Source organism: Sturnira hondurensis, unplaced genomic scaffold, assembly GCF_014824575.4.
Source record: "Sturnira hondurensis isolate 20B ecotype Veracruz unplaced genomic scaffold, ASM1482457v3 Scaffold0017394, whole genome shotgun sequence".
Taxonomy (NCBI): domain Eukaryota; kingdom Metazoa; phylum Chordata; class Mammalia; order Chiroptera; family Phyllostomidae; genus Sturnira; species Sturnira hondurensis.
In genome coordinates, this window is record NW_028090025.1 from 6449690 (window position 1) to 6468281 (window position 18592).

General features: G+C 42.6%; 1 protein-coding gene across 3 annotated transcripts; it reads left to right on the top strand.

The window, feature by feature from the left end:
- The first annotated feature begins 2422 nt into the window (after positions 1-2422).
- COQ7 (coenzyme Q7, hydroxylase) lies at positions 2423-18010 on the top strand. 3 transcript variants are annotated; one of them, XM_037067703.1, is made up of 7 exons: positions 2423-2556; positions 6230-6408; positions 7476-7590; positions 8309-8448; positions 9128-9196; positions 9616-9694; positions 15407-18010. In XM_037067703.1, exons 1-6 carry the CDS (start codon positions 2484-2486, stop codon positions 9691-9693), a joined length of 654 nt encoding a protein of 217 aa, XP_036923598.1. In that variant the 5' UTR covers positions 2423-2483; the 3' UTR covers position 9694; positions 15407-18010. The 3 variants fall into 3 exon arrangements, with proteins under 3 accessions (XP_036923598.1, XP_036923600.1, XP_036923599.1); XM_037067705.1 differs by lacking the exon at positions 15407-18010 and adding an exon at positions 14984-15381; XM_037067704.1 differs by lacking the exon at positions 15407-18010 and adding an exon at positions 10117-10272.
- The last annotated feature ends 582 nt before the right edge of the window (positions 18011-18592 follow it).

Sequence of the window (18592 nt, forward strand, 5' to 3'; positions counted from 1 at the left end):
ACAGCAATCACTCCAATTGCCCGAGCAGCCAGGACCTCCCATGTGAGGGAGGGGTGCAGGGTTGCCTCCCAGTCATGCAGTCTCCAGGGCCCACCAGCCCAGGAACTCAAGCCCCTGGTGGTGGGCTAGACCAGTTGAGGGGAGAGGAAAACAAAAAGTGCAGCATCTCCATGCTCTCCACTCTTTAAATATGGCCCTCAGAATCCCCTGAGTCGTGGAAATAGGAGAGTATGTCCTTCCATCCAGTCACCTCCCTAGCCCGACACAGGTACCCAACACACTTCTTTCTGCTTAGTCTTGCCACTGTACCTTGGTTGTCAGGGCAATACACACTGGTTCGCACAGCATCACTGAGGCTCAGGCTGCGGCTCATACCCAGTCGTCTGTGCTTCCCAATCCTTCCGCTAGAAATTTCTGTGGAGTTCCCCCTCTTACAATCATGGACAAGTTTGAAGTTTGTAAAGTTGTACCTCTTTCTATAATCAGAGAGAAGTGTATAATTATAGGTAATCATCAGATGAGCGTTTTTAAAGCTCCTTGGCTCTGTTGAAGCCAAGGGGAGGGTGTGTGTGTTTTAAACTTAAATGATATAAAATTATTCCAAGCGCTCCTGCATCCCACACCCACCAAAGGAACTACTACTAATGATGTTTTTGCTCCCCCCAAATTACAATACATATTCAAACAGATACACTTATGTGAATGTATGAAATATATATTTCTGAGCTTCTCCCTTTTTTTCTCACATCTTGAAAATCTTTCCCTGTAAGTAGTCACCACATTCTTTTTAATAGCTACACAGCATTCCATTATATTATTATGTTACAAAACTCAGGGGTTCACTGCTTGGGGTTTCTATTCAAGAACAAGATGTGGCCCTGGATTGGTAGCTCATTTGGTTTGAGCATCATCCCAATACACCAAGGCCGTGGGTTCGATCCTGAGTCAGGTCGCATTCAAGAAGCAACCAACAAATGCATAAATAAGTGGAATAACAAATCCGTATTTCTCTCTCTACCTTCCTCTCTCTCTCTCAAAACAATAAATAATTTTTTTAAAAGAACAAGATGTGGTTCTCACAAGGTAGTTTTACTTGCAGGAAAGGAGACAGGAGGTTCACATTGGAAGCTCTGTCTTGCTGAAGGGAGCCTTAGCTATTCCTTATATATAAAGTGTTTGGTTAATTACATGTTGATTTCTTTTTCTATTTTAAAAAATATTTTCATACGAACCAGAGGATCGTGGTTCAATTCCCAGTCAGGGCACATGCCTGGGTTGCAGGCCGGTTCCCTGCAGGCCAACTCCCAGCAGGGGACGCACAAAAGGCAACCATACGTTGATGTTTCTCTCCCTCTCTCCTTCCCCTCTAAAGATAAATAAATAAAATCTTTTAAAAAAATATTTTTTCAGCAGATTTTTTCTAATGACTTCATGTCTTAGAGCAGTTTTAAATTTACAGAAAAGCTGAGAGGAAGGTACAAAGATTTCCCATACGCCCATTACCCCCCTCAAGCATAGCCTCCCCCCATTTACCAACATGCCCTACTAGAGTGGTTATTTGTTACAATTGATGGAATCTACGTTGACACATTGGACACATTGGATATGCACTTTTAAAAGTATGATATATAACTAAATCTCCTCTCCCTATCCCAACCCCCAAGAAACGAATGTGCACCAACATAAGTGCAACCAACAGTAAAGTGGAAACAAACAAAAAAGTGTTGTCGGCATAAAATCTAAAATTGAGAAAAGGACTAGGAAGAAATTTCAAGTAGTCTGTCAGTCCCAAAACCTAGAGATAACACTATTGCCCATGTGGTGAATTGAATTTCACTATTTTGAAGTGGGTGTAGAATAAAAAGAGAAAAGTGGTAAAACAGAAAGTGCAATAGTTATACCAATAAATTAATTCATTCATGGTCCTCTTTCCCACAAATCTTTATCCTGTCGGTGATGGGAGAGGAGTTAGTTACAGAATAGTCATGGGGAGTGTAAAGTACAGCATAGGGAATACAGTCAATAATACTGTAATAAGTACTTATGATGTCAGATGGGTACTAGATTGACCAGGGTGATCACTTCGTAAGTTACATAAATGTCTAATCATGGGGTTGTATGCCTGAAACTAACATTGTATGTTGAATTTATTTTAAATTAAATTATTTTTAATTTAAAATAAAAACAATGCAATTTGAAAAAAACTTTACACTATCAGGATCTTTAAAAGAGCAATTTAGCATTCTCACCACCATAGCAACCAAAGGCTCTTCTCCACTGTGGCAATCCTAAGTGATTGATAGTGATCGCACCCAATAGAATATTTTCACTTGCAATTTTTAACCAATAGAGTGGAAGCAGGGGCGTTTCCACCACTACAAACCTGGGTACCGTCTTCCATACGTATGACGTGCGTCATCAGTCTGCGCTAAGGGCACGTTTGGCCCTGTCGCTCAAGGTAGTAGTTGCTGTTTTGTCCCACGATGAGCTGTACCCAGTTCATGGGGTCTTGCTTCCCGTGGCGGCTGGGCGTGGGCGCCCAGCGGCACCTTTCAGGTAAAACGGGCGCGGCCACAGTACTGTGCTGGGTGAGCGAGCCAGGGAATTTTTTTCCGGAGGTTTGGGCCGGAGAGGTCACGGGGAAGGTGTTTGCGTGCGTCACTGGGCTGCGACGGTGTGCGATGCGAGACTTGAAACGCTGGGGCGCTGGCGGCGAGGTGGGGTGTGTCGTGCGGAGCGGGAATGCGAGGCGAGATTGGGATGGTTTTCTGCGAAGACTTCGTGGGGCAACCGTTTAGGGTTGACGCGTTGGGAAGTTGCACACAAGTCTTCACGTCACTGCAGGCGGTCGGAGTTCCTGGCAGAGGACAGTTGGGGACTTTGAAAGTTCAGTGCTTCGTGGGTGTCCTCCTTGCCTTCGCTTAGGGTCTTGGCAGGCAAAGTAGTCACGCGACCTGCGTCTGTTTCCCGGACCGCCCCCCGACCCCGACCCCGCCGCATTCTCACCGCGGAGCTCGTTGGAAACGCAGATTTTCACGTCCCTCCGCTGACCTACCGGGTCGCTACGTCTGCTTGTAGTGTTTCAACAGCCCCTGGAATAAGACGAATACATAAGAAAGTTTGAAAAACACCACAGTGGTGGAAGGAACATCGAGTTTTGAGTAGGGAGACTTGGGTGTGGAACCTGGCTTCTCCTTAGCTCGGTTCATCTGAGCTGCCTCAGAAAATTGTGACGTCGTTTTCTCATTGTTTACGTACCACCCTCAGGATTTTGCTTTAGAACAAAATCGCTTTAGCGCTTGTATATACTTTTGATTATTAAATGTGTTTTTTTCTATAACCGTGTTCCATTTTTTAAGTTAAACAACGTCGTGAAAGTTCTTCGAGAAACTAAATCCTTATGGTGAACAGAACACCGGCACCGGCATTGCCTGCCCCAAATAGAGTAATCATCAAAAATCAATACGCCGAAAACAAAAAGTTACTGAATTGTTTTAGGTACTGTTGCCTACCAAGGCTTGAGCCGAAGACCATCTTTTTTTCTTTCCCTCCTCTGGAGAAAGAAAGGAGATTAGCTAATGTTAGGAAGATGTTCAAGATCTTTCAGCTCTAAACAGACCAGTCGCCTTAAGTCAAAAGAGAATGTAAGAGAGTAACTCCTACTACATGAGTGTTATTTAGTGTACGTTCATAAGCCACTTAAGATATCCCCATATACCACTTAAAATCTTATAGGTAAAATCATTGGTTTAGGTTTCCCACTTTGGAAAACACAAATACAAAATGATACATTTGAGAGTTTCTAGTACTGGCCCTCAAGTTTATTTTTTAAAGTATGTCTCAGTACAGGCAAAACTCACAGGATTGTTGAACATGAATTTTAATGCTTTCTAGAGCAAATGAGTACAACAAAGTAGCAGTCTTTTTTTTCCATTTACAAGTTTATCTTGCTTCCTATATCTTATTTCATCTTCATGATCCTCAGTAAGAAAGGTTTATTATGTTTTCCCTTAAAAAGAAAATTGTTACCAATATTATAAGTAAGAAATGGCAGTTCTGATTTGTCTGAGATTACATTTGAGATGGGGCACATTATCTGACTCTAGCACTGTGCCCTTTCTGTGGTCCCTCCATAAGAGATTGTGGAAAGATAGAAATGGCCAATATTACGATAACTCAATCTTCCATATTACCCCCCCATCCCAAATCATTTATTAGGTGCCTGAATCAGAAAAGGTGGTGAGTGCTGGGGAACAGTCTAGTATGGTTTTAATATAAATATAATCCTGCCCATCAAAAGTCAGCTGTATGTCTGAACTCATCCTATATACTCAGCCCCTTGCAATTTTTCGGTAAATATATATATTTTTAAATGAGCACTGGGTTGTTTTTAAAGTTCTTTCCCATCGACATGTTTTGGGGTGGGAGTAACAAAGAAAAGAACAAGCAAACGAGATGATTATAAGAAATAGAGCCAGCTGGTCATTTTCCATTTTAATTCTTGGGCAAGGAAGTGAGATTGATGAAAGCACCAGTCCTTGGACTAGGAGGCAGAAACTTGCAAGAGGCTACGGTGATTTTGTCAAATGTCTCAAATTGTCCTCCATATAAAAACATGGCCACAGGTGATAGTGACTCATTGTCTAAAGGCACAGAACTGAGTGGTATGTTATACTGGGCAGAACTTGGAGTCCTCGAGTCAAATATGCTCAATGAGATGGAGCATGTTGTGCAGAGGAGTAGATCAAAGCTGGGTCACAGTACTTCACACCTCCATGTCCACAGCACTGTGTTCAGAGCGAGGCATTTTAAACTCCACTTGGCCAAAAAGCTCAAATGCAGAACAACCCCAAATACCACTGGATCTACCCCGTCACCTTGTGTTCAAAGCATTCAAGCCTTTTTTCCCCCCATTTTTGATGTTTTATTGTTTGTGCTGTTGTAGATGTCCCATTTTTCCCCTTCATCCCCTTCCACCTGGCCTGCTCCCCACTTCCATAGTCAGTCCCCACACCATTGTCCATGTCCATGGGTCCTTCATGTATGTTCTTTGACTAGTCCCTTCAATTAGTCCCCACTTACCCCCTCCCCTCTTACAGCTATCAGTCTGTCTCATGAGTCCATGCCTCTGATTCTATCCTGCTCATTAGTTTATTTTGTTCATTAGATTCTTCTTATAAGTGAGATCATATGATATTTGTCTTTCATAGACTGACTTATTTCACTTAAGCAGCACTCAAACCTTTTTAATGAAAAAACCACAGATATACCCAAAATGAAAATTTCCACTCATTTTCTGGGTGTTAAAGTTAGTCTAAATGAAAAGTATCTGTTAAAGACATGGTTTTCATATATAATCTTTGGAACACATCTCAAGACGATATCAATACAAGTCAAAGTTCATGTCACAAACTAAATAGTCTCAGTATCCATAACCATATCTGCAAAATGAGGTTAAAACACTTTACACACCTAGAGACATTACAAAACCCTTGTCTCAGTGGACAAAACTTTTGGCATGCTGTCATGGCTCAGACAATACAGCCCAGGTATTGCCATTAGCAGATTTTTCTAAACAAAATTGAATCTGTCCTGAAGAATTTACATTTTGAAGGCAAGAATAATTGAGCTGAATCAGTTATATACCATAATGAGATGAAATCCAAGTTTTAAGGCTTATTTTTCAAAATAAGATACCCATGGATACAGGTGTTTTAAGAGAACTTCAACTTACAGTTCTCAACCTTGACTGCAAAGAAGGTTCATGCACAGAGCTTTTTAAAAATAGCAGTGCCCCCCTCCCAGAAATTGACTGAGGAGGAGCATTCATGGTTTTGAAAGCTCTCTATAAAGTTCTGTGCAGCCAGGGTTGGGAGTGAAGAAGGCCAGGAGGGATGGGTGAACTGGAGAACCATGCCTAGACCTATAGTCCACTGCCGCATTAACTGGAGAGAAGGCAGGCTCAGAATTTCCAAATCTTCATATGCTTAAAGTGAAACCAGAAATCCAGATACAGTATTTAGCTAAACTCTTCTGTTTTAACTGTCAGTAACTAATTAAGAACAAAAAACCCCGAAACACTGCAAGATAAACAACATACTTAAGGGCATGTTAACCTGCAGGGAACTCATTTGCTACCTTTGTTCTGAGGTGCTCCTTTCTTCTGTGTATAAAAGGACACATCCCAGTTTTACTCCAGAGTAATGGAGAATAAACACTTACATTGCAGCTTATGGAAGAAGAATCAGTGTCAGACTTTGCAGCTCAGGAATGACTTTAGACAAGATGAGTCGGGCAGCTGTGGATCGAATCATACGGGTGGATCATGCAGGCGAATACGGAGCAAACCGCATCTATGCAGGACAGATGGCGGTCCTGGGTCGCACAAGTGTCGGGCCAGTCATCCAGGTGAGTCTGCTTTATCTCTTTCAGCCTGGTCTACTGAACAGGGCTTAGGGGGTGGGGACCCAGAGACCTTCAAGTAATAAGTTACTTTAGGTCATGCATTCTCAGGGGTTTACTCTTTGTCCCCCAAACAAGTGGAAATTGGATATTGGGGAGGGAGGAGTGAAAAGCGTATTCTTTTTATGTATGGAGCACAGATGGGCATCTAGTACGTAAACAGATATACGGTGTATCTATGGTATTAACTTTTCATGTGAGGATGGATGATCATGAAAATGGGGTTGAGAATCACCACATTAGGTAAAAGTACTGGTTGCTGAGAGGTTGCCTCCTGCCCTCAGTGCAGCCCAGTGGAGATATTTTATACTGGGAAGTAGAGGAAGAGACCTGGGCTTTGTAATCACACAGACCCAGTTTCACATTCCAGCTCTCCCACTTCCTCCCTCTGTGACCTTGGAGAAGTGACATGACTCTGCATCTTCATTTCCACACCTGTGAAATGGGCTGATTACACCCACCTCACTGGGTTTTGGTAGGTGTTATGGTGAGGAATAAATGAGCAGCTGATACTGTGCCTGGCATGTAACAGACACTCAGCACAAGTTAAATTGCCTTTTCTGAGTGCTCAGGCAAGTTACATAACCTCCCTGTGCCTTACTTTCTTCATCTGTGTAAGGAGGATAACAGTTTGTCTTTCACAAAGCAGTTGTGCAGCTTAAGTGAGTTGCCGATCTGAAACCATTTGACAGCGCCTGGCACTTAGAAAGTGCTGTGTGCCAGCTGTTACTATCGTTCTCTCTTTCTCCTTTGTTGTAAATGATACTTATATGCTAGCAATCTGGAAGGAAATCACACAATAGCTAATATTCTGCCCTCCTAATTTTGAAAAAGCTAACCATCACATTTCTCCTGAGTATGGATCCTCATCTTTTAATAGGCACTTGTGGGTCTGAGCCACTCTGGTGGTTCAGAATCATGGTTCATGGGTGGAGCATGTAGCCGCTTTGGGATACAGCGGGCAGTGGCCTGCATAGAATGCTTACATGTCTTTATTGTTATGTTTCTTACAGAAAATGTGGGATCAAGAAAAGGACCATTTGAAAAAGTTCAACGAACTGATGGTTGCGTACAGGGTCCGGCCGACCATTCTGATGCCCTTTTGGAATGTGGTGGGGTTTGCACTGGGTGTGTGTCTGCCCATAAGGGCTTGTGGGGGCTGAGAGGTCTGGGACAATCATATCCTTTAAGTGCCACTTCACAAGTCTTGCTGTGTCCTCCTGCAGCCTTTTTAAATTTACTTAGTATTTTCCTAAAGTTAAAAGTGGCTGACTTTCTTTTTGCTTAAATTTATTTAAGGTAGAATCTTAAAATCAATAGTTCTATAAATAAAAGGTACAGTAAAAACAGATACAACAAACACTGCTAGACTAATTCAGTTGTAACCAGATAATATTTTCTGACAAAGGTTCTAAATCTGGGATCTCACTCCTAAAAGGGAGAATAGTAGATACTGTGCAAGATTCAAAGACATACCCCAGGTAATGACTTTCTCCTTGCCATGGTCAAGTTGGGGAGATTATTGAAAAGAGAATAACATTCTTATTATGTTAATTAAGGTTTAATACTGTAACCTGGCACTACCTAAAATAATGGTTTTCAGTGGGGTCAAGTTGCTCTTGAGCACAGTTGGCAGTATCTAAAGACATTTTTGGTGTCACCTGGGGATGCCATCAGCATCTAGTGGGCAGAGTCCAGGGATGCTGCTAAACATCCTGCAGTAACAGCAAAGGGTTATCCAGCCCAAAGCTGGTAGTGCTGAAGTTGACAAGCCCTGACCTGACATGCTGTCTCTTACCAGTGGTATCAATCCCATCCTTTACTGTTCTGGGTTTGACAATTCCAGGCGCGGGAACCGCCCTGCTTGGGAAGGAGGGAGCCATGGCCTGCACCGTGGCTGTGGAAGAGTCCATAGCACATCACTACAACAACCAGATCAGGGCATTGATGGAGGAGGATCCTGAAAAATACAATGAGCTGCTGCAGGTATTGGACTACCCTCTGAAAGGGGGCTGATGAGGGGGAAAGGGGCAGACATGCAGTTTAGTAAAAAGACACACAAAAAATAGAATGTTAGGGAATGATGGGACCTTAGAAGTCTAGGTCAGCACCTCATGTCTTTGAAGGCATGCAAACTAAGGCACGGAGCTGGAGCCGTGTGCCTGGTCACATGCTCAGGCAGAGGTCAGGAACCATGTCTTCTGAGCCTGGGCAAGTATTCTCTCCATTTTCAGATTTGTGGTAGATCCTGAGCAAATGCTCTTAGCATGAACCCTTCACATTAAATAAATGAACTAAAAGATACCCTTAGATAATTTTCTATAGCAGATGAGGGAACAGATATGGGCCTGGCTTTTTTTAAAGCCTAAATCAGGTTGATAAATGATGGCTTGTGACCAACCACCTGTTTCTGTACAGAAGTTTTGTTGGAACTCAGCTATACCCATTTGTTTACTTGTCTGTGGCCACCGTCCCATCTACAATGGCAGAGTTGAGTAGCTGTGACAGGGACTGCACAACGCTTCATGCATTGACTTTGTCTCTCTATAGGAAATGTTTTCCTACTCCTGTCTTAGATAATAATATGAGCCTTTAACCCAAAATAAGATAGAACGCCAGGAAAGTTAGAATGCTGACTTGCATCGATTTCTGTTTGTTTAACCAGGTGATAAAGAAATTTAGAGATGAAGAGCTTGAGCATCATGACATAGGCCTTGAACACGATGCAGAGCTGGTGAGGACCTACCTTTACTCTTTGCTTGTGGTGCTTTGGGCACCTGATGTTGCAGATCGAGGGCTGGGAAGGTTTCTGTTCCCAGAAAATAGGTTTCACAGGGACTGCCAAAGAAAGAAAACCAATACACTGCTTTGACAAAGAGCAAGCTCCCAATTGGGAATCTTGGTCCTTGCTTCCACCCTCCCCCTTCCCCTAGCAGCTCCTCTCCCACTCCAGCGAGAAACCAGATGACTCCGTGCTTTGGCAGCAGCAGAGGCATTCTAGTTCCTTAAATGGGCTCCCCCAAATTAAAATGGACTATTCCTTAGATCTTATTTCTTATCCAAAGACGTCTCATCACTCCCAAGTCTCTATCTCACCACCACAAGTGAACACAGAACGTGTTTCTTTTGTTTGCTGATTGTTGTCTTTAACAGGCTCCAGCATACGCTGTTTTGAAGAGGGTTATCCAAGCTGGATGCAGCATGGCGATATATTTATCAGAAAGAATTTGAGGTATGTCCACCATACCCTGTTTATAAAGATGATTGTAACTTAACAAGTGATATTGACAGAAAAGGAAAGGTGTAATTATTACTGAGCAAGGGCTTACTGCCCCGTGCACCATGACATCGTCTTTGGAGAAAAGAAAAGGTTTTAATTGCAAGGTCCACCAGCAATGAAGCAAGAGGCAAGGCTCGAATCTGTATCCCTACTGAGGGGTTTGGGGCTACATTTAAAGGAAGAAGCAGGGGAAGTTGGGTATATTTATAGAGTTACATTGATTCAACGTGGGAACCTAGTGCCCGGGTGTGTGGGATTCACAGCTTTTCCTATGTTGAATGTTTGAATTCCGTGTTGGGGGTTTGCATGTCGTGCACAGTGGGTTTTGACTCAGTGACTTTGAAAGATTATTCTGGGGTAAATTCTTTCTCTAGTGCGTTGTCCTGCTGTCCAAGTGTGTGATCCTGCAGCCTTATTCTGCTGTTTCTGAAAAACAACTTAGTGTCTTGTTAGGAACAGAACAGGCCATTTTATGATAGTTTTGTGGTTACATTATTGTTACGTGAATTTTGTCAATAAACTGCAAGTTTTTTTTTTTAATTCATAAAACTGGTGTTATTTTTTTTTCTGTGTATGCTGTAAGGCTGGCAGTTCACCAGGTACATTCAAATTATAGCAAACAAAGTTGGTCATCGTTTGGTCTATAGCTATTTTTTCCTAAAAGATCATAAATGAATCATTCAAAAGTAATAGGAATCTAAAGAAAAAATTTGAGCTTACTGATAAAAATGGAAATTGAAAACACAAGTAAGTTTGACAAAGCAAGACTCTCAAGTTCATCAGGCAAGTGGAAGACTTGTCAGTTGTTTCTGTTTTGAATTTTGGACTGAGGGTGCATTACTTCCATTAGAGAATATACTAAGTTGCGGATTGTTTGTGAAGTTGCATTATATAATTTTCTTTAGGTCTGTTAACCAAAAGAATGGACTAAAACAGATGGAACTTTTCATACTGTGTTGAAATCTTTTATGATTTGCAAATTTTTAAGTAATTTATTAAAAACCTAGGTTAGTGATTCTCCTCTCTGGCTGCACATTAGAATGTCCTGAGGAGCATTTTAAAATTTTTCAGATGGTAAACCAAAAATTCTGAATGAGAATGGGGCCCAGGAGCTGGATAGTTCTCTAAGCTCCCAGGTAATTCTAGTGGGAGTCAGGACTGGGGACCCCTGGCCTAGACTCTGAGCTTTTGTGGTAAAGAAATTATATGACTAACGCTTTTGCCTTCCACCTGCATCCTGGGTTTAATCAGCATCGCATGACGGGGCATGACTTGCTTCCAGAAGGTCTAATTTTGAAGGACAGTGGACTCTGCCATAGTTTAGATTAGTCAACTGCTCTTGTCCTAACCCAGGAGTGAGTTTAGTTTTATGTGATAGGTAAATTAGTCTTCTGATAATAATTTGCAATAAGTGAGACACAGGAGAGAAAGGTCAAAGACAGTTTGAGATTCCCAGCTCTTCAGTGCTAGGTCACAAACAGACGTCTGTAGTGTGGTAGATTCCGTGTAGCTGATTAACAACCGGAAAGCTAAATTCCTGCAGTGACTGCCTCACATCTGCATTATTTTATAAATGTGCATTTTGTCTTTCCTATATGAGACCATGAGTTTCTTGAGGGCAAACAGTCTTTTCCAATCCCTGATACATTGTAGGTACCCATTTAAAGGAAGGAATGAAAGAGAAGGAAAAAGGAAAAGAGAAAGTGAGGGAAGGATCAAGATGTTCTTAAGCAGCTGCAAAACTGCTATGAAAACGGCCTCCCCGGCCGTTCTCCCATTCCTCGGGCCCTCTCAATGCCAGGGGTCCCCAGCTGCAGTTTTTGGCCCTGTCTGGCATCTTTTTCTTGGTATCTCATCCTACCTTGTGGCTGATTCCTTTACATGTGTACCTCTACCCCAGATTTCTCATTTTTAAATAGCCCGCTTCCTATCTGACCCCTCCACTTGGAAATTGAAGGGAGCCTTAGACTCTGCCTGCCCAAGTTAAACTTGTCTCCCCTTCCCTGACTCCTGCTTCCCCACTGGCTTTCCCCATCACAGTTAATGGCAAGTCCATCTTTCTGGTTCTCAAGGCAAAACCTCCAGAGTCACCTTTGACACTCGCCTCTGTCATCGTCCTATGTAATTGATCGGGCCATCCTGTGGGCTCTACCAGATCCTTTCTGTTGCCTTCAGTCAGTGCTTCTGTTCAGAGCCCAGCCCCGCTCACCTCTCACCAGGATTGATGTAGAAGCCTCCTAAATATTCTTCCTGCCTTACCCTTGTCCTCCACGGGTCATTCTCAACCCAGCTGGTAAGTCATCCTTTGAACCATGAGCCAGACCATGTTACTGCTAAGCTCAGAATCCCGCATTGGCTTTTCCCAGTCCCCTCAGAATAAAAGTCACAGTCCCTAAATGGTTTACAAGACCCTCCGTGCCCTGGCGCCCTGTGACCTCTTTCCCCCTTCTGCACTCAGCTCCAGCCACGCAGACCTTGCAGTTCCTCAAAATGCTAGGCACTCTCCTGCCCTGTGGTCTTTGCAATGGCTGTCCCTCTGCCCAGAATGCTCTTTCCTAAATATCCATATGGTCAAGTTTCTCGCCAACTCCTAAAGTTTTGCTTAAATGTTACCTTTTAAAAGGTTACCTTTTTCAGAATTTCCAACTTCACTCCACTGCATGCGCCCTTCCTCTGCTCTGCACCCTTTGCCTGCCACGGCACTCACCGCTGTCTAGCATATTATGTAATGTCCTTACTTGTTATGTTTCTTGTCTGTTTCTTGCTGCAAGAATGTCAGCTCTCGAGGGCAAGAATCCTTGTTTTAATCACTGACACAATAGGTGCTCAATAAATAGTTTTTGATGGGAATGAATAAAGAATTCACACTCCCATATTAGAATTCATTTTCACATAATGCAGTTGAAGAGTACTCCTGTGTGTGTCTCAGCAAAATTCAGTGGAAACTTAATTGAAAGGATGCTATGCATCTGGGCAGGGCCCCTGGGCCCACGGTCTGTACAGATTCTTTTGCTGTAAAACGCAAAATCTTCCAGCTTGGGCAGGGGTGGCAGAGTGGATAAAGGGAAGCAAGGAAGGAAGGAAAGAGGCGCTGCCAGGAAACCAAAGGAAGGCCATTCTGTACGCTGCCTGCTGGTGATTAAAAACAAAACAAAAAATACAGACTGAATGTCCACATGCTAAAAGAATGAGCTTAGACCCCCTACATCCTAGCATATACAAAAGTTAACTCAAACCAAAAGTCTAAGTATTAATGCTAAAAAAAACCCCTTTAGCTCTTAGAAGAAAACATGGGAGTAAACATATGTGACCTAGGATTAGGCAGCAGTTTCTTAGATAGGACACCAAGAGCACATGCAACAAAATTTTAAAAATAGGTAAATTGGACTTTATCAAAATAAAAGCTTTTGTGCTTTGAAGAACACTATCAAGAAAGTGAAAAGATGCCTGCAGAATAGAATATATTTGCAAATCATATATCTTATAAGGGATTTGTATCTAGACAATGTAAAGAATTCTTACAATTGAGCCCTGGTTAGTGTGGCTGGTTGGTTGGGTGGCGTCCCACAAAGAGAAAGGTCACCAGCTCCATTTCCAGTCAGGGCATGTGCCTGGGTCGCAGGTCAGTCCCTGGTAGGGGCTGTGAGAGGCAACTGATTGATGTTTTTCTAACACATCAATGTTTCTCTTTCTCCTTCTCTCTATGTAAAAATAAATAAAATCTTTTTTTTAAAAAAAGAATTCTTTCAATTCAACAATAAGACAAATAGCCCAATTAAAAACAGGCAAAGGGTTTGAATAAACAAGTCTCCAGAGAAGATATATAAATGGCCAATAAACATTTAAAAAGATGCTCAGCACCATTAGTCATTAGAGAAAACCACACCACTATACTGGCTATAATCAAAAAGACAATAAATCCAAAGAAAATGTGTTGCTGAGGATGTGAGAAATTGGACTCTTTCTACACACTGGGAGGAGTGTAAAATGTTGCAGTCCCTCTGGAATACAGTCTGGCAGTTCCTCAGACAGTTAAATTAAACATAGAATTAGCCATGTGATACAGTAACTCCCCTCCTGCTATAAACCCCAAAAGGAAGAAAACATGTTCAGGCAAATATTTGTACATGGATATCCACAGAAGTATTTCTCATAATAGCCAAAAAGTAGAAGTAGCCTAAACGTCTATCAGCTGATAAATGGATAACCAAAATGTGGGATACATTGAAATGCTTAGTCATAAAAAGGAATGGAGCACTGATACATGTTATAACATCGATGAACCTTAAAACATGATGCTGGCTTTGTGCAGTGGCGGTGTCATAGCCAATGAGGTTTATCCAGGGCTCAATTACTGCTCACTGAAAAACGCGATGCTTTGAATTCAGAGCTTCAGTGTGGAAAGATGGAAATAGTTCTGGACATGGGTAAAGGACACAACAATGTCCTTAATGCCACTGAACTCTACACATAAAAATGGTTAAAATAGTAAATTTTATAATGTATACCACAAATAATAATTTAAAAATTAGACTAAGTGAAGGAAGCCAGACACAAAAAGGCCACATATTGTATGATTCCATTTATAAGAAATGTCCAGAGTAGGCAAATCCAAAGAGACAGAAAGCAGACGTAGTTGGCTAGGGCTTCAGGGGTTTGGAGAGTATCAGCTAATGGATACAGGGTTTCTTGAAGGGGTCGTGAATGTTCTAGAATTAGTTGGGGGTGATAGTTGCACAACCTTGTGAATGCACTGAAAACCACGAAATGTACACTTTAAAGTGGATTTTATGGCATATGAATCATAGCAATAAAACAATATAGGATTTATAGTTTTATGTGGTATCTGAAAGGAAATGTTGATCCAGGTTGTTAAGTGGGGAGACTTTCTTTAGTGTATCACCCTTCAAGCCCACAGAGCGTATAGGTGCCTTGATCTTTGCAGTGCTGGTGGTATTTGTTGCCCTCCTGTAGCAAAGCTAATTTTGTAAGTATTACAGTCAGGAATCTTAGGCATATAAAGGCATTCTGTACAATCCTCATGAAAAGGCCAGATTTGTTGCTGCTTGTTGAGCGTCCCCTTTGGAATTGATGGCTGCTGTTTTTGCTTCCGAGGGCTTCCAAAACAAGATCAGGTTTTTTGAATACCCTTCTGATTGTGTTTTATTTCATTACAGCTTGTCCTTGTGTATTAACAAGGTAATCTTGTCTTTCCCTTACTTGACTGTGCTGACCTTTCAGGAGAAATGTAATTTTAAAATTGGACACCATCCAAAGATGATGCCAGCCTGACACAGGATGTTATTCCTGCAAGCAGTGTAGTTCCAAAGATGTGATCTGAGCTGTCATCCTTTGCATGTGTGACTCCCTCTCAAAGTGTGGTCCGTGGACCAACAGAAGTGGTGTCTATTGTGAGCGTGTTGGAAATGTGGAACTTTGGGCTCCTCCTGGACCTACTAAATCAGAACATGCATTTTAACAAGATACGGTGGTTTTAAAGTATGTCCAGATTCCTCAATACTCCTCTCTTCAGTGGAACCCACTTCTCTTTGCCCTGAGTGTGGGCTGTCCTTAGTGACTTGTTGCCAATATAACGGAAATTATGAAGTATACCTCAAGGCTGGTAGGTCGTCAAAACATTTCAGCTTCCACCTTTCTCTCCAGGATCACTCACTCTAGGGGAAGCCAGCTGCCATGTGATGAGGACACTTGGACCCTCTCCACGGTTACTCTGTGGAGAGGGTCACATGGCCAAGATCTGAGGCCTCCTGCCTACAGCTGTGTTTGTGTGACATCTTGAAAGTGAATCCATCAGCCCCAGTGAAGCCTTCAGATGACCTCCTGACAGACCAGAGCCAGAATCACCCAGCTAGGTCAGTCCTGAATCCTAACTCTAAGCAACTATGTTTGATAATAAATGTTTATTTTCAGCTGTAGAGTTTTGGGCTGATTTGCTGTACAGCAACAAAGTAACCCATATGTAACACTTGCAGGTGACTTGGAAGCACAGTAAAGTTGGAGAAGCACTGAACTATACCATGAACTGTTAGGCAGAGACAAACTTTAGTATTTTCCACATCTTCAGAGCTTAGCACAGTGTCTGACCATCAGCAATTTTTCTTAGATTTAATACACAATTAAATTACCCTATTTTTAAAAATCAAAAATTTTTTGTAATAAATACTGCATGCACATTGTAAAATACTCCAGTGTGCTAAAGTGCATTTACAGTGACAGGTAAATCTCCCTGTAGACTGCTTGTTGATTGACAGGAAACTGGGACCATTTGCCTCCCTTTGTGGTTACCTGTTACCAATCTGCCACGTAAGACTATGTTTTTTTCTTGCTTTTTTCCCTTCCAAAAGTAATGCTTGTCTCAAAATCAAACAATACAAACTGCATATAAGCAAAATAGAAGAGAAAGCACCCCTTCCAAACTAACTTCCTAGAAGTAAAATCATTACTAAGAATTCAGTTTGTACATTTTCAGACCTAAAAAAAGCTTTTCATTCATATTGTGTATACATTTCGGTTTGTATTGTTCCCCAGATGGAATGATACTGTGCACCTCCATCTGCAGTTTGCTTTTTTCATTCAGTGACCTGCTCGGCCATCTTTCCAAGTGGATCTACCCCAGTCTTTCAATTGGCTGCAGGTCTTCCGTGTTACGGCTGAGCTGCTCCACCGCATCCGCTCCTTACCTGCGCTGACCAAGTACTGCTTTGACTGCTCTGCCCCCCCCCCTCAGGACCACTTTCTGGGATGCGTTCTCTCCTCAGCCCCTCATTTACAGAGTCTTCTAGGGGCAGGGGAGGCTTGAACTTAATCACCAGGCCACCCAGCCTCTTATTTCCTCTCTCTCCTATCAGTGGACATTTGGGTTATTAATAACAGACCCTGGGAGACCTCTAACACTTCAAGGGGACCACATTTGAACGTAGATTCTGTAGAATTTAAGGAGGAGGGACCTCTTGGTGTTCTTAATCCTTTTGGAGATCCTGTACCTTCTTGAGCATATGATAAAAACTTTGGACTCTTGCCCCACAAATTCCTAAAAGTCCTCCTTTAAGACCCCTGGATCCAGGTGATTTGCAGAGAAGAAAACATGACCTTTTCCAACCAAGGGGAACAAAAGAAACCTTTCCTCAAAACCACCTTTTTCTGGGCCTGCCAGAGTACAAAGCAGTTTTCTATTGAATTTGTTTTCAAAGGTTTAAAATGCACCTCTTGCCTTCAGGGATATGCTTCCTCCCACTCCTTGAAATGGGAGCCCTGCAGGGCTGTGACTGAACTTGACGGGTTCTCTGATCCTGTCTGGGGAAGAACTATTTGCTGCTGGGCACCGCACGCCAAAGGCAAGGAAGGTCTAGGTCTACGGCTTCCCTGCACCTGACTGGCCACCAGAGGGCGCCCTCATCCAAGAGTCCTGAGTCTAAACTCCTACCAACCCAGCTGCAAGTCTTTTCCAGAATGTCATATGGACAGTGCCTGGGGAGCGAAGACAGGCGATTGCTAAATGTTGTGATAATCTGGCCTTAATAATCCCACCCCCTGATCTTTGCTGTGAGATGAGAGTGGAATGTCGCATTTGCACATTAAAAGATGAAGGCTTGCTCCACTGGCTGTTCCACTCTGCTGGGCCACTTTCTTGGGCAGCCTTATCAGGAAGGAGGCATTTTCTTGCTGCACTGACTGCATATTCATTAGTTGACACTGCTCCCTGCGCTCACCTTGCTCACCCCCACCTTCTTCCGATCCACGTACTCTGCCCTTGTGATGAAGGTTGTTTGCCCTTTCAACCCTGTATCTCTTAGGTGAAATCATTCCACACCCTGCCTCCTACCCCTTTATATTCTGACTTCCTGTATTGGTATTGCATGGTTATTAGCTGCTTTCTTACCGTTTTTCCAGCCTGGCAGTGAGCTCAAAATTAAGGGCTGTCCCCGGTGCCTGGAGTGTAACAGGCCCTAGGTCAACATTAGATAAATGAATCAAAGCTAAGAACAAATCATGTGGGCTTATAGAATGGAACAAAATGAATTGAAATAGTGATGACAGTCACCTACCTAATCTCAGTAGGAACACACGTAGAAGCTTCTGGATGAAATTCTGTATTGAAGGGGGAAGGAAGGTCAGACTTGTGAGTGTCCTTCGGTCCTCTTGTCCATCTGCCCTGCAGACCCAGCGTAAGCCTGACAAACATTTCACCCCTAACCATGTCTCAACTCTTCTTCAAAATGCTTTTTATTTATAGCTGCTCTCTTGTGGGCTTTTTTTTTAAAAGAATTTCTATTTATGATACTTGGTTCCTTTTTGAAAAATCCCAATTATATTTCTAGTTGTACAAAATTTTCTAATGCTTAATTGTGGAATTCTTAAGTAGGTGTGCACATCAGACTGAACTCTTGAGATTAAACATTTTACTGATGCTCCTGCTCCCCACAGTCCCACTGAAGCAGGTGCTGTAGGGCTGGCCTAAGGGGTGGACGTGATTTAAAGACTCACACAAGGGCTCAGGGGGCACCCTGGTTAAGAATCAGTGGTTTAATTCCACAAGGGCTTTGTTTTAAATCTGCCCCCAAATTGATGCTGTCCCTTGCTTTATATTCTACTTCCTGGGCTGATTGAGGATTGTCATTCTGTCCCAACCTTCCTGCCTTGTTTTCTGCTAATGTGTGACTTCTTGTTCTGATTTTCTCCTGCCCACTTGGTGCCATGACAGCTGAAACATGTCCCAGACCAAGTTGTCTTCATCGGGTGGAAGCAGTGGTGACAGCGATGTTCTCTGTTCCAATGAGGTGGGGCGCGGGCAGCCTCTAACTTCCCAAGTGGCTTTGTTGAAACAAAAAT

What these genes read in the sequence shown, in the direction of transcription:
- COQ7 (XM_037067703.1), top strand. Translation starts at nt 2,484, where the DNA reads ATGAGCTGTACCCAGTTCATGGGGTCTTGCTTCCCGTGGCGGCTGGGC. An exon ending in GTGTCGGGCCAGTCATCCAG is followed by an intron (nt 6,409 to 7,475) that starts GTGAGTCTGCTT and finishes TGTTTCTTACAG; the next exon opens with AAAATGTGGGATCAAGAAAA. An exon ending in AATACAATGAGCTGCTGCAG is followed by an intron (nt 8,449 to 9,127) that starts GTATTGGACTAC and finishes TTGTTTAACCAG; the next exon opens with GTGATAAAGAAATTTAGAGA.